General features: G+C 47.5%; 1 protein-coding gene across 14 annotated transcripts in view; it reads right to left on the minus strand.

Annotated features, from left to right (window-relative positions):
- C6HXorf58 (chromosome 6 CXorf58 homolog) overlaps positions 1–14,182 on the minus strand; it is an 86,952-nt gene that overhangs the window by 63,066 nt on the left and 9,704 nt on the right. For 10 of the 14 annotated variants that reach the window (XM_033949263.1, XM_033949259.1, XM_033949258.1 and 7 more), the window contains one exon: positions 9,864–10,021. In XM_033949263.1, the coding sequence (XP_033805154.1) occupies positions 9,864–9,925 (62 nt within the window). In that variant the 5' untranslated portion in view covers positions 9,926–10,021. The remainder of the gene's footprint in view (positions 1–9,863; positions 10,022–14,182) is intronic. The other 4 variants (XM_033949261.1, XM_033949256.1, XM_033949260.1 and 1 more) reach the window with 2 other exon arrangements.

Raw genomic sequence — 14,182 nt, forward strand, 5'->3', positions numbered from 1 at the left:
TCCCTCCTTTTCCCTTACCTTTTCTTCTTAAAATGGCGATTTCTATAAGGCTACGAGCTGTATTACAGCCGGAGCCTTGAAGTCGCGTCGGGTTGCCTGCTAGAAGTCTCCTCCAATGCAACCGGAAACAGGAAGTTGCGTCAGAGGAGACTTTTACCAGCAGGCAACAGCAACGCGACTTCAAGGCTCCAGCTGTAATACAGCTCGTAGCCTTATAGAAATCGCCATTTTAAGAAGAAAAGGTAAGGGAAAAGGAGGGAGGGAGATACATGGACGGCTGGCGGGAGAGAGTGGGCTGCCAGTTCGAACGCTCGGTCACCGCGCGTTTAAGATTGTTCACTGCCCCATGCTCCATTCACCACTCCATGGGGCGGTGAATGGCCTTGTCCCCGAACTTGCGGTGACCATTTTTTTTGGTCACCGTTTTGGCGGGTTACCAGCGGCTAAACGCGGTAACCGCCACCGTGTCATTCTCTAGTTTGGATCTTCTTATCTTTGCGAACTTGGATTTTCAGCTCTGATAGAAATTAAATTGAAAAAAAAAAAAGAAAACGACTGCAGGTGGTGGATGATGAAATGTGTGTTTGCTTTTTGACTATCAAGCCACATTTTGAGTTAATTTGCACTCAATAACAAGCACATCTATCGCATTGATTAGCAATTCTATTCTATCTACTTTAGTTTCACCGTTGTTACAATTACAAAAAATACGTCTAAGTCCGTTTTGGGTCTAGGGTGCTAGTCGGCCAAAGTCGGACATGTCCGAAGGCCATTCTTGAAAAATACATCCCAAATTTTTTTTTTTTTTTCGAGAATCATCTACTTGTACGTCCTGCCATTTGATCGTCCAGACTGCTAAGTCATCTATCTTTATACCACATTCTCATCCCAAAATTTGTCCAAGTCAAAAACACCTAGAACAAGACTTTTTGGACATGGGAGGGGTCAGCAAAGTGATGGACTGGATACCCAGACATGGCAACAGAATAGTGGGGCACCTTACAGGGCACTGCCGCAAACTTCACAAAAAGGGTGCCACATAAACATCTCACCACAACTCCCTTATAGGTCATGGTGAGCCCCCCAAAACTACTAGACCCACCTGTCTACCACCCCAATAGCCTTTATGGCTACAGGTGCCACCTATATGGCCGTACAATAGGGTTTTGGGGGGTGCACATGTTTCATCATGAATGCGGTGGTTAGAGTGGCTTATGGGCCTGGGTTCTCCTCTCTATGGTTCATTAGCCCACCCCCCAGACTACTTAAGCCACCTTTGTGCAGCTCTACTAGGCTTTCCTATGCCAGGTGCTGATGTTCTGGACACAGGTATGTACGTTTCTATTCTGATTTTTATGGCAGTGGGTGAGGTCAGTGATCACTGGGGGAGTGTGTGGGGGGGTCTATACTTTGTGTCTGCAGTGGTTATCTGGTCACTTTGGACAACCTTTTGGACACATAGACCTGTTTTAAGATCGCCTAAGTCACTACGTATAAGTTCTGTCTAGGCAGTCTCATTAAACTTTTGGTTTTACTTGCAGTACGACTAAGTCTAGCTCAGCCCACATCCTGTCCAAATCCCACCCTCACCACTCCTCCTAAAACGCGCCTTTCAGCTCTGGGTGTACAGCGGCACTGAAAAGGCCTAAGTTGTTTTTAGATATGTCTAAAACCCGTTTCGATTATTGGTACTTGGATGACCTGTCTTTAAGGTCGTCCAAGTGCCGATTTGGGTGGGATTTTAGAAGTATTTCTGTTTGGATTATGAGCCCCATAGCTTAAAGAACTTTAAATAAATACTCAAATTGAATTTTTGGATGGTTTTGTAATCTTATAATTTCAATTATAATTTGCTGCATAAAATATTTGCTCTGTTTAGTGTGCCGGAGCTAAAAAAGTTTGAGAGACACTGGTCTAAAGGAAAGAAAATGATCAGGTAAGACATAATTTTTCCTTCCTCAGCGCCAGCAGGAGATGAATCCAGAGATTAATGGACTGTAGTAAAGTATGTTTGGATGAATGTAGTAACGTATGTTTCGATGTCCCCAAAAGTGCCCCTGCAAGGACTGACTCTCCGAAACCAGCACTGCACCCAATCAATGTGACGGGAAGACCAAGTGGCCACATGACAAATCTCTTCCAGAGAAGAAAACTGGGACTCTGCCCATGAAGTTGCCACCGCTCTGACAGATTAAGCAGTAAACGATGCTGGATCCAAACACAGACTCAATCGATTCTTAGAGACTGCAGCACCCTTGTTAACACCAGAGAACAGGACAAAAAGGTGATCAGATCCCCAAAACTCATTGGTGACTTCCAAGTACTGAAGAAGAGCTCAGCAAATTTCTAGGTGCCTCATGGAGTGTAATTACTGTCCATAATCATCCTTCTTGAAGGAGGGCAAAAACAAAGATTGATTGACACAAAACTTCAACACCACCTTAGGTAGGAAGGATAGAACCATGTGCATCAGCAACTCCTCTGCTGAAAAATGGAGAAATGGGTCCCTACAGGACAACGCCTATAACTCTGAGGCTCAACGAGCCAAGGAAATTGCCTCAAGGAACGCCATTTTTGAGCGTGAGATCCTTGAGTAGCCTTTTTTAGAGACTCAAATGGAGCCCATGGCAAAGCTCGCAAGACCAGATTCAGATCAGGATAAGGCTTCCTTACAGGAAGCTTAATCCAATTAACCCCCTGAAAAACCATACTACATCTAGCTGCTAGGCTAAGGCGGAATGAGATCAACCTCTATTACATTCTAGGGCTGCCACCTGTACCCGAAGGTTCTTTATACTAAAACAGCAAAATGGCATGCTGCATGCACGAATCAAATACTCTCCACACCCTAGCTAGCATAAACCTTGGATGTAGAATGCTTCTTAGCTTGCAAAAGGGTGGTTATAACCTTGTCTGAATAGCCCATACATCTGAGCTTTGACCAAAGCAGGAGGGATCCTCCATCCTGACTGGACCTTGGGAGAAAGTCCTGTGTCACTGGCAATCTCACTGGCTTGTCGACTAACAGCCAGATGAGATCCACATATCAAGGACAACGAGGCCAATCTGGAGCCACAAGAATCACTAAGCCTGTGTGCTGGTACACTCAATGTCCATCTATTTAAATCAAATATTTTAGTATGTTTTTGCAGATTCTTCAGAAATACCTCCACCAACCTGATTGTGCTTAAAAAACATGGCTGTGTGAATTCTTCTTAGGCATTAATTTCATCTTTGGAGAATTTCCAACAATTGCCTATAATAGGGGTAAAAATCTGGGAGAACGTCTATCTAAATATAGATATAATAATGAACGATGCCAGCATAAGAACATAAGAATTACCACTGCTGGGTCAGACCAGTGGTCCATCGTGCCCAGCAGTCTGCTAAAGCGGCAGCCCCCAGGTCAAAGACCAGTGCTCTAAATGAGTCCAGCCTCACCTGCGTACGTTCCAGTTTACAAGGAACTTGTCCAACTTTGTCTTGAATCCCTGGAGGGTGTTTTCCCCTATAACAGACTCCGGAAGAGCGTTCCAGTTTTCTACAACTCTCTGGGTGAAGAACTTCCTTACGTTTGTACGGAATATATCCCCTTTCAACTTTAGAGAGTGCCCTCTCGTTCTCCCTACCTTGGAGAGGGTTAACAATCTGTCTTTATCTACTAAGTCTATTCCCTTCAGTATTTTGAATGTTTCGATCATGTACCTGTCAGTCTCCTCTTTTCAAGGGAGAACAGGCCCAGTTTCTCCAATCTCTCACTGTATGGCAACTCCTCTAGCCCCTTAACCATTTTAGTCGCTCTTCTCTGGACCCTTTCGGTAGTACCATGTCCTTCTTTATATATGGCGACCAATGCTGGACGCAGTATTCCATGTGAGGGCGCATCATGGCCCAGTACAGCGGCATGATAACCTTCTCCGATCTGTTCGTGATCCCCTTCTTTATCATTCCTAGCATTCTGTTTGCCCTTTTCGCTGCTGCCATACATTGCGCGGATGGCTTCATCGACTTGTCGATCAGAACTCCCAAGTCTCTTTCCTGGGAGGTCTCACCAAGTACCACCCCGGACATCCTGTATTCGTGCATGAGATTTTTGTTACCGACATGCATCGTTTTACACTTATCCACATTGAACTTCATTTGCCATGTTGATGCCCATTTCTCGAGCTTGATTATGTCATGTTGCAGATCTTCGCAATCCCCCTCTGTCTTCACTACTCTGAATAACTTCGTATTGTCCACAAATTTAATCACCTCACTCATCGTACCAATGTCCAGATCGTTTATAAAGATGTTGAAGAGCACAAGTCCAAGCACCGAGCCCTGCAGCACCCCACTGGTGACGCTCTTCCAGTCCGAGTATTGTCCATTTATCTCCACTCTCTGTTTCCTAAGCTCCAGCCAGTTTTTAATCCACGTATTTCACTCTTGATTCCATGGCTCGCAATTTTCCAAAGTAGTAGTTCATGTGGAAGCTTGTCGAACGCCTTCTGAAAATCCAAATATACAATGTCAACCGGGTCGCCCTTGTCTATATGCCTGTTTACTCCCTCGAAGAAGTGCAGCAAGTTCGTCAAACAAGATCTGCCTTTGCTGAAACCGTGCTGGCTGGTCCTCATCAGACCGTGTCTATCAAGGTGATCAATGATGTGGTCCTTTATCAGCGCCTCTACCATCTTTCCCTTTTTTGAAGATCAGCGTAACATTCCCCACCTTTCAGTTTTCCGGAATCTTTCCCGATTTGATCGACAGATTGGCTATTAATTGAAGCAGTTCAGCTATAGTCCCTTTCAGTTCCTTGATGACCCTTGGATGGATGCCATCCGGTCCCAGGGATTTATCGCTCTTAAGTCTATCGATCTGCCTGCATACCTCTTCTAGACTGACCGTCAACCCTGTCAGTTTCCCGTCTTCGTTTCCAACATATAGCCTGATGCTATGTATATCCTCTTCGGTAAATACAGATGCAAAAAATGTATTCAGTTTGTCAGCGATTGCTTTGTCCTCTTTTAGCACTCCCTTCACGGGTTGTTTCCCCTTAATATATCGAAAGAACAGCTTGAAGTTTTTCACCTCCTAGTCTCTTTTGGTCCTTTTTACTACCTTATGGCACCTGCGTTGATCTTTTTGTGCCATAGCTTCTAATTCACCCATCTTATTCCTTAGGCTCCTTGCATTTGTTTACATACACTTGAGTTTGTTTTTTGTTCCTTTCTTGCATTTCCTTCCCTCTTGTGTCTCTTTCGATCTGTCTTGCCTGTGATCCGGTGAGTCTTCCCCTCTATTTTCCTGCACGGTATCCTCCCGAACCATTGACTTTCTCTCTCGGTCGACTGTTGGCTTTCCCCTTCTTCCTAGTTTAAAAACTTCTCAACTTCTCTCTTGATGTTGCTTTCAAGTAGCCTCGTTCCATCTCTGCTGAGGTGGAGTCCGTCCTTTCTGAATAGCTTGCTCTTCCCCCAAAACGTCGTCCAGTTGCGCACGAAGTGGAATCCTTCTTCCTCACACCAGTGCCGCATCCACGCGTTGACTGCTTGCAGCTCCATCTGCCTCTTTTCTTCGGCTCTGGGTACCGGCAGGATCTTCGAGAATGCTATCCTCTGCGTTCTGTCTTCAGCTTCCTTCCTAGCATCCAGAACTGGTCCTTCAGTATTTCCCTGTTGTAGTTCCTGTTGCTCACGTTGTTCGTCCCCACATGGATCACCATCGCCATATCTTCTTCTTCCACACTGTCGATGATCCCGTTGATGCGGCTCACTATGTCTTCTACCTTGGCTCCCAGTAGGCAGGTCACCAGCTGATCCAGTCTTCCTCCCGCTATGTGGCTGTCGACTTGTCTGCTGATGGAGTCCTCCACGATGTTTGCTGTCCTCTCTATCTTCTCTTGATTCTCTAGCCGCAGGTCCATGTCCCTGGTGTATGTCCATCTCTCCAGCCATAGGTCCGTGTCCTTCGCTCCCATCCATTTTCTCTCATCCTGGCGTTGGCTTGCACCGGACTCGTTTTCTTGTGGGTTCCCTCCGCTGTTTCCAGATCTCACTGCTGTGTCACCCATTTCTTCCTGGTGGTTGTCCGTTGGATGGTCTACACTCTCTGTAGGTGTATCTTGGCAGTTCCACTGTTGCTGGTGATTTTCCATGGCCTCCCTGTATACCTCCTCTATGAACTTCTCCAGCTCTCAGACTTCTTCCTTGATGTTCTCTGCAGCAGGATAAGATAGGCTCTCATACTTGATGTGGTAACTGCCAATGGTGTATAACTGACAAATGAAGGTTCAGAATGGACTCCTCCAAATTGGGAGAATGAGACTATAACTTCTAAAATCTTTACTACATGCAAATCAGCCAATGTAGTATATGCCATTACCTGCCCATGCAGTTTGATATATATAGGTAGAAGCAGCCGTCCTATACATATAAGATTGAACGAGCACAAATTTAGAATTACCAATGAAGTTCTACAAGCCCCATTGACGCAACATTGGTTGCAAGCCCAACATACAATTCAGGATCTAAGATAGAGGATTATCAATCCAATTGAAGTAGGGTGGGAGGGTGGTAATTATGAAAAGAGATTAAATTCCAAAGAACAGAAATGGGGCTGAAATTTGAAAAGATGGAGGATTATCAATCTGATTGAAGTAGGGTGGGAGGGTGGTAATTATGAAAAGAGATTAAATTCCAAAGAACAGAGATGGGGCTGAAATTTGAAAAAGAAATCAGCTCCGAGTCCGGACCCTGCAATGCTGCAGCAGTCATGTCAAGTCAAACTCCGATTACACAGATGCACAGTATGCATCAGGTCAGCTCAAGTCACGCTGGATACCTGATCTATTGGGGCATGCTATGCAGTAAGCAGCTGGAAGGAACCTCCTCTCTTCTCTGACCTCATGCATTGCACATAGCCGGCAGCCACCGAGGCCTGAGGCAAGAAGAAAAGAAGAGAGGCCAGCTGGAACCCGCCGGGAGAAAAGAAGAGCTGAGCCCAAGACCAGCCAGCCAGAAGACAGGAGTCCTCCTGAGGAGGAAAGAAGACTTCTTTCAATTAAGAGGCCAGCCAGCTGGGACCTGGGAGGGAGGAGTCATAATAGGAAAGGAAGGCCAGCCTACCCTGCCTGCCTACTTGTAGAAATCTGCCAGACCTCCAGGCACCTGACAAAAGAATAGCAACCTCTTAGCTCCTGAGCTAGGTCTAGGGGTCTGACTCCAAATAAGTTGGGAGTCCTCCTGCTCTGCTGCTCCTTGTCTGCTCCCTGAGTGACTGAGTCCCTCTGCAGCCTGTGGGAAGATACCAGCAAAAAACGCAAGTTGTAATTTCTTTCTAATGCCCCTGCAACTCTGTTGTTACTCCCTCTCTGCTCCACAGCGCTGCCTTTGGGATTTCAGAAGCTGCCACCCAGCCCTGCAGCTGAGTCACTATTAAGGCTACTCTCACTCTGATCATCTGCTGGGCCTGAGCTGGCTCATTGCCACGATGGCTCCCTGTGGGCTGCAAGACCCCCCCCCCCCATCTCACATATCACAAAGAAGCTGAGATTGGCTGCCTGAGGGAAGAAGGTAAGCAAGCCAAGCCCTGTTGAAGCCAGCCCTTCTGGGAGGATCAGCCGACCAGGACCATTTCTGCTGCATCAAAGGCTTCCCCCAGCAACATGCACCACAAGGCTGAGGGAAAAAGAAGGGAAGACAAGACACTCAGCCTGTGCTGTTGCATCCAAGACTGATCCAAGACAGACTACAAATCGTTTAGAAAAGGAATAAAAAACATCCTATTCAAGAAATCCTTGAAAACAAACTAACACCGCAAAACTCATCCCAATTCTCTGAAGCAACTCGCTCTACTCTTCAATTCCTCTGGAAATGGCCAGATAACTTATTTTGTAATCCGCCTTGAACCGCAAGGTATTGGCGGAATAGAAATCACTAATGTAATGTAATGATCCTGCAGTACCACAGTGGCACTGAAGGTGGGGTGACATTTGGACCTGGGGCTGAAGATGGGATGGGGGGGATGGTAATTGAATGGGACAAGACTAGAGCAGAACATAAGCCAGCATCAGCAGCTACACATTGATACCTTAGAACCCAGTTAGTACATAGTGGTGAAAAGACCTCAGTTAAACTTGCTTCATCTACCAACATGATGGGCTGCAGTCTTCCATCAGAAAATCGTTTTTATGATTTGTAATCCATTCCAACTGGTCACTGACACTAGCAATCCAACCAAAACCCAATCGGGATTTCCTGTTTTAGTTCTGCAAAGCCGTTTCAGGGGAAATCATTTGTTCCATAGTTGGTTGGATTACAAATCTAAAATTATTTTCTGATTATTAGCCTCTTTCAGAGAGCCTTCAGGGGTCTCCCAAGGCTCTGTGATTAAGATCCTTATATCCAGGTGCCATGGGAAAGACATGGGCTGAGCTTGGACGTCGCTCAGAAGAGAACACTGTGAAAACAGGGTTTGCAGAGGGACTATTTTCAGTTCATGGAAGAACTTGGTAATGATCTCCATGAACACCTAAAAAGTCGGCAGACGGAGGGATCTTCTTCCTGATCTATAGCCGATAACTCTTGGTCCTTTGAACGGGAGGCTGTGTCATCCATCACGGAAGCATTGCTTTGTGACAGTAAAGGGATCAGTACCGACCCCTCGTCCTCCGAATCCCTGTCTGAAGGGCTATCATGGTCCAGTCTCTTTTTAGGAAGGAAGTGCTCCGAGACTTCAGAGAGGTCTTCATACTGGTCTACTTGCTTGCGGACTGGACTGGTGGCTTTCTGCCTTGTACGAGAAGCCTGGCGTAAAGGCCTGAGAGGGCAAGTCTCCTTATCCGTTAGAGTTGAGCATATGCCTTTTCTTGAGCTGCAAAGCTTCTATACCCTTTAGGTTTGCAGAGGTGCTGTTCCAGGGCCCCAGAAGGCATTTCACTCTTCATGATGGGCTCATCTGCCTTTCTCCAGCCCTGAAGGCCTGTGTAGGGGCTAAGTCCAAAGCTCCCACCCCTTCTTCCTATGATGCACAACACGTGGCACATGTGCGCTTTTCAGTCGCCCATCCAGCGCAAACAAGGCATGATATAGGAGTATTAGGGTCTGAGGACCCCATCCCTTTCAAATTTGAGGCAAAATGAGGTGTTTTAAGAAAGTTTGAGAGCTTAGAAAAAGAAAAACCACCTCAGGAAAGCCATGATAGCTGTGGCGGCAGCATTTTGGCACCAAAAACTGGCTCTAAAAAGCTTCAGAGCTGACCAAAACTTATTAAAAATAGGATTTTAGATGGGGGGACAAGACTATCTGTAGAAACAGTCAAAACACAGTTGTTCTGAATCTTTCCCCCCCCCCCCAAATTCCCCATAGGCTGCCACTATCTGTACTCCTAGACCACGTGCAGGGGAAAAGGTGTCGCAGCCTGCCTCCGTTCCTTGATAGAGTATCTGGATGGCTCTTCTGCCTCAATCCACTGGTCAGCTGTCATGCTGAGATGATCGGGCTGCCAATCGGACCTCAGTCAGATTGAATCGTCACCCCTCCCAAGCCGCAGCAACTGCCAAAACGAAGAGGGGCGAAACCGAAGCAGGCACCATAAGCGCCCTGAAGGATGTTATTGATGCCTAACAGCCTGACCAAGTCAAGGAATCGAGCAAATGCCAAGGGCCCAGAACCCTGTGCTCCATAGATATTCAGTTGGCTGAGTGAATAGGTCCCCAAAAGATGCACCTGCCAGCTGCAGACAGAGTCTGCTCCTCTCTATGTAGGCACAGCCGGTTTTGGAGCCGTGTAAAACCTGCAACCCACTGAAAAAGACAACAAAAAATACTACAAAAATAAAGATATAAAGGGAGCAGATCAGCACAACACCTTCATGCTCACCTGCACAAGGAAGCACTGAAGTAGGCAGGGGAGGAAGAGGAGCTCAAAGCTGTGACTGACATCTTCTGCAGAATGTTCGTGAGCAGGCATGGACATGCCTACAGTTCAGCCATTCCTACTGTACTGGAACAGAGTTTAAAAAAGGTTTGGATAATTTCCTAAAAGAAAAGTCCATAAACAATTATTAAGATGGACTTGGGAAAATTCACTGCTTATTTCTAGGATAAGTAGCATAAAATCTGTTTTACTCTTTTGGGATCTTGACAGGTATTTGTGACCTGGATTAGCCACTGTTGGAAAGAGGATAGAAAAATTATGTTCTTACCTGTTAATTTTCTTTCCTCTAGACGCAGCAGATGAATCCAGAGACTAGTGGGATAGCACCCATCTACCAGCAGGCGGAGATAGAGAACTGATTAACAGGTGGACCTATTGGTTGGTACTCTCCCTGTATCTTCAGCATTGCTCCTTGCCCAAGCAGTCGGAACCAGAAATATGGTCAACAGGTAAAAAACTCCTTTCCCAGAATAACTTGCAAAAGGCAACAAGAGAACAAACAACCACCAACCATAACAAAACCTTAGAACACAGAAAACAAAAACCGAGATCCAATAGCCAGAAAGGGTGGGACTCTGGATTCATCTGCTGCGTCTAAAGGAAAGAAAATTAACAGATAAGAACATAATTTTTCCTTCCTCAGCAACAGCAGCAGATGAATCCAGAGACTAGTGGGATGTAGCAAAGCAATCCTCAATCAGGGTAGGAAGCGAACGCTGCCTCTGTAATAACCACGCACTAAAGGAAGACTCCGCACGCACCGCCATATCCAACCAGTAATGCCTAGAAAAAATATTCTTAGAAGACCAAGTAGCCGCCTGACAAATCTCATCCAAAGAAAAACCTCGGGACTCAGCCCGAGAAGTAGCCATCACCCTAGTGGAATGAGCATGCAGCTTGTCAGGCAACCGCCTACCTGAAGTCAAGTAAGCAGAAGCAATGGTTTCCTTGACCCAGCGAGCAATGGAAGCTTTAGACTAGAGAGTTGCACGGGAACGGGGACGACGGGAATCCCGCCGGACCCGCGGGGATCCCATGGGTTCCCCCTTCGGGTCACGGGGATCCCGTGGGGACGCCCCCCTAGGGTCGCGGGGATCCCATGGGGACACCCCCTAGGGTCGCGGGGATCCCATGGGGATGCCCCCTAGGGTCTCGGGGATCCCGCGGGGTTCAATGCCGCAAGGCTCATCTGATTTTCCTACCTGCCCTGCTGCGAGGCTCGTCTTCCATTTCCTGCCTGCCCTGCTGCAACACACATAGCCAATCGGAAGTCTTCCCCAATGTCAGCGCTGACGTCGGAGGGAGGGCTTAAGCAAAGCCCTCCCTTCCTCCGATGTCAGCGCTGACGTCGGGAAGACTTCCAGTCGGCTGTGTGCGGCAGGGCAGGTTGGGAAAAGGCAGTGGCGTACCAAAGGTGGGGGACGGTCCGCCCCGGGTGCAGCCATGGGGGGGAGTGTTCACAGCCGGTCAGGTCCCCTTACCTTTGTGGCGCTTCCCCCAACCGACCGACCGACAACAGGCCCGGCCGACAAACCTCCCTGCCCTCTAGCCGCGAATCTAAATTACTTTCTTACAGCAGCTTCAATACTCCAGCTGCTGTAAGAAGGTAATTTAGATTTGCGGCTACAGGGCAGGGAGGTTTGTCCAACCGGGCCTGTTCTGTTGTCGGTCGGGTGGGGAAGCGCCACAAAGGTAAGGGGCAGGGAGGGAGAAAGGGAGGAAAGGTGGAGTGGAGAAGAAAAGACACTTAAGGGAAATGGGTAAAACTTAGGGGGGAGAAGGACGCTGAAAGCACATGGGGAAGACAGAAGGGGGAGAAGGACGCTGAAAGCACATGGGGAAGACAAAGGGATGGAGAAGGACGCTGAAAGGACATGGGGAAGACGGGGGGGAGAAGGACGCTGAAAGGACATGGGGAAGACAGGGGGTGGAGAAGGACGCTGAAAGGACATGGGGAAGACAGGGGGGAGAAGGACGCTGAAAGGACATGGGGAAGACAGAGGGGGGGAGAAGGATGCTGAAATGACATGGGGAAGACAGAGGGGGGAGAAGGACACTGAAAGCACATGTGGAAGACAGAGGGGGGAGAAGGATGCTGACAGGACATGGGGAAGATGGGGGGAGAAGGACGCTGAAAGGAAATGGGGAAGAGAGAGTGGGGAGAAGACACTGGCAGGGAAGAAGACAGAGATGCTAGACTATGGGGGGAGCGAAGGGAAGAAGATGGGTGCCAGACCAATTTGGAAGGGGGGAGAAAGGGAGAGGCACAGTAACAGAGCAAATGGAAGACGCAGAGAGAAGAGAGACAGTGGATGGAAGGAATTGAATGAAAACATGAGGAAAGCAGAAACCAGGCAACAAAGGTAGGGAAAAAATTCTTTTTTTTTTTTGCTTCAGGATAAAGTAGTATATTAGTTGTGTTGATAAAAATTTATAAACATTAGAGGCTCTGGTAGAAACCCGTTTACAAAGTATGTATTCTTCCCAATTAATATTTCCAAATTAATAAAGTCTTTTTGCTTATTTTTAAATGGGTTTCTACCAGAGTGTTTAATTCAGTAGCATAATTAACTGAAATAACTATTTCTGAAGTTTATAGGGACGGGCGGGGACGGAGGAGATTCCTCGCGGGGATGGGTGGGGAAGGAAGGATTCCTTGCGGGGACGGGTGGGAGTTCTCACGGGGACGGGTGGGACTTTGGCGGGGACGGATGGGATTTCTGTCCCCGCGCAACTCTCTACTTTAGACGCAGCCATACCCTTGTTGTGGCCCGCAAATAACACAAAGAGGTGATTTGAACAACAAAAGTCGTTAGTAAGTCTGAGATAATGGAGAAGCATCCTATGTACATCCAGTAATCGCAACGAAGAGAACTTCTCCCCCCAATCCTCTATCCGGAAGGCTGGAAAGAAGAGAGACTGGTTAACATGAAAGGCTGATACCACTTTAGGAAGAATCCGAAATGCGCAAAAAGGGATCACTCTCAGGGTTACCACCAAACTCTCCTGCCTGGAAGACGCCCGGATCAACCAGTAGTCCAAGTAAGGATGAACCCGAATCCCTTCCTTGCAAAGGAAAGCCGCCACTACCACCATGACCTTTGAGAACATATGAGGAGCCGTGGCCAGTCCAAATGGCATGGCCCGAAACTGATAGTGTTGGCCAAGGATCGCGAATCGCAAATGCTTCTGATTCGGGGGCCAAATAGGAATGTGCAGAAAAGCTTCCTTGAGGTCAAGAACCGTAAGGAATTCCCCCGGCTGAACAGCCGCAATGACCGACCGTACTGTTTCTATTCGGAAATGCCTGACCCATAGAAAGTGATTGACCTTCTTGAGATCCAAGACAGGTCTGACCGAACCCCCCCTTTTGGGGCACTATGAAATAAATGGATTATCTTCCCTAACCCCTTTCCTCCGGAGGAACGGAAACGACGTCCCCAATGTCCAAAAGAACTTGAAGGGTGATCTGCACCGATTCTCGTTTGGCCGCCCCCGTACAAGGGGAGAACAAGCAAGAATCTGCAACGGGAGAGGAAAATTCTAATTTGTAACCTTCTCAAATAATGTCCAATACCCACTGATCGGACGTTATCTTGGTCCACTCCACCAGAAAGGAAGACAGCCGACCCTCGATGGGCACGACGGAGGGAGCCGATGTCCCGTTATTGGGAATTCCGTAAGGCCGGGGTACGTGGTGGCTGAGCCGGTTGGGGTTTGTAGGACGAAAGGAAGTCTTTTGCGAAAACCTAGGTCTAGAATTATAGGAAGAACCGTAAGAAGGTGGAAAGGCCGGCTTTCCAGGTCGATATCTCTTAACATCCCTGAAATGATTTCTGGCAGCTGACACCCGCAAAGGGGCTTTAGGTTTATCTTCCGGCAACCGTTGCATTTTGGTATCCCCAAAATCCTTCACCAATTTGTCCAAATCATCACCGAATAACAAACGACCCTTAAAGGGAAGTCGCACGAGTTTGCTTGGAAGCCGTATCTGTCGCCCAGTAACGGAGCCACAAGGATCGTCGAGAAACAACAGAAAGAGCCATTTGTTTCGCCAAAGCCCTAATAATATCATAAAGGGCGTCCGCCAGATATGCTAGACCCGTTTCCATATCCGGAAAGTTAGACGGCACAGTCACCCTGGTCTCCATCATTTTATCTGCCAAACCTTGAGCCCATTGAAGGCAAGCCCATGCTGCATAGGAACTGCACACTGCCGCCTGCAAGGCAACCGCCGCTACATCAAAGGACAGCTTGAGAGA

Source organism: Geotrypetes seraphini, chromosome 6, assembly GCF_902459505.1.
Source record: "Geotrypetes seraphini chromosome 6, aGeoSer1.1, whole genome shotgun sequence".
NCBI classification, from domain to species: Eukaryota; Metazoa; Chordata; class Amphibia; order Gymnophiona; family Dermophiidae; genus Geotrypetes; species Geotrypetes seraphini.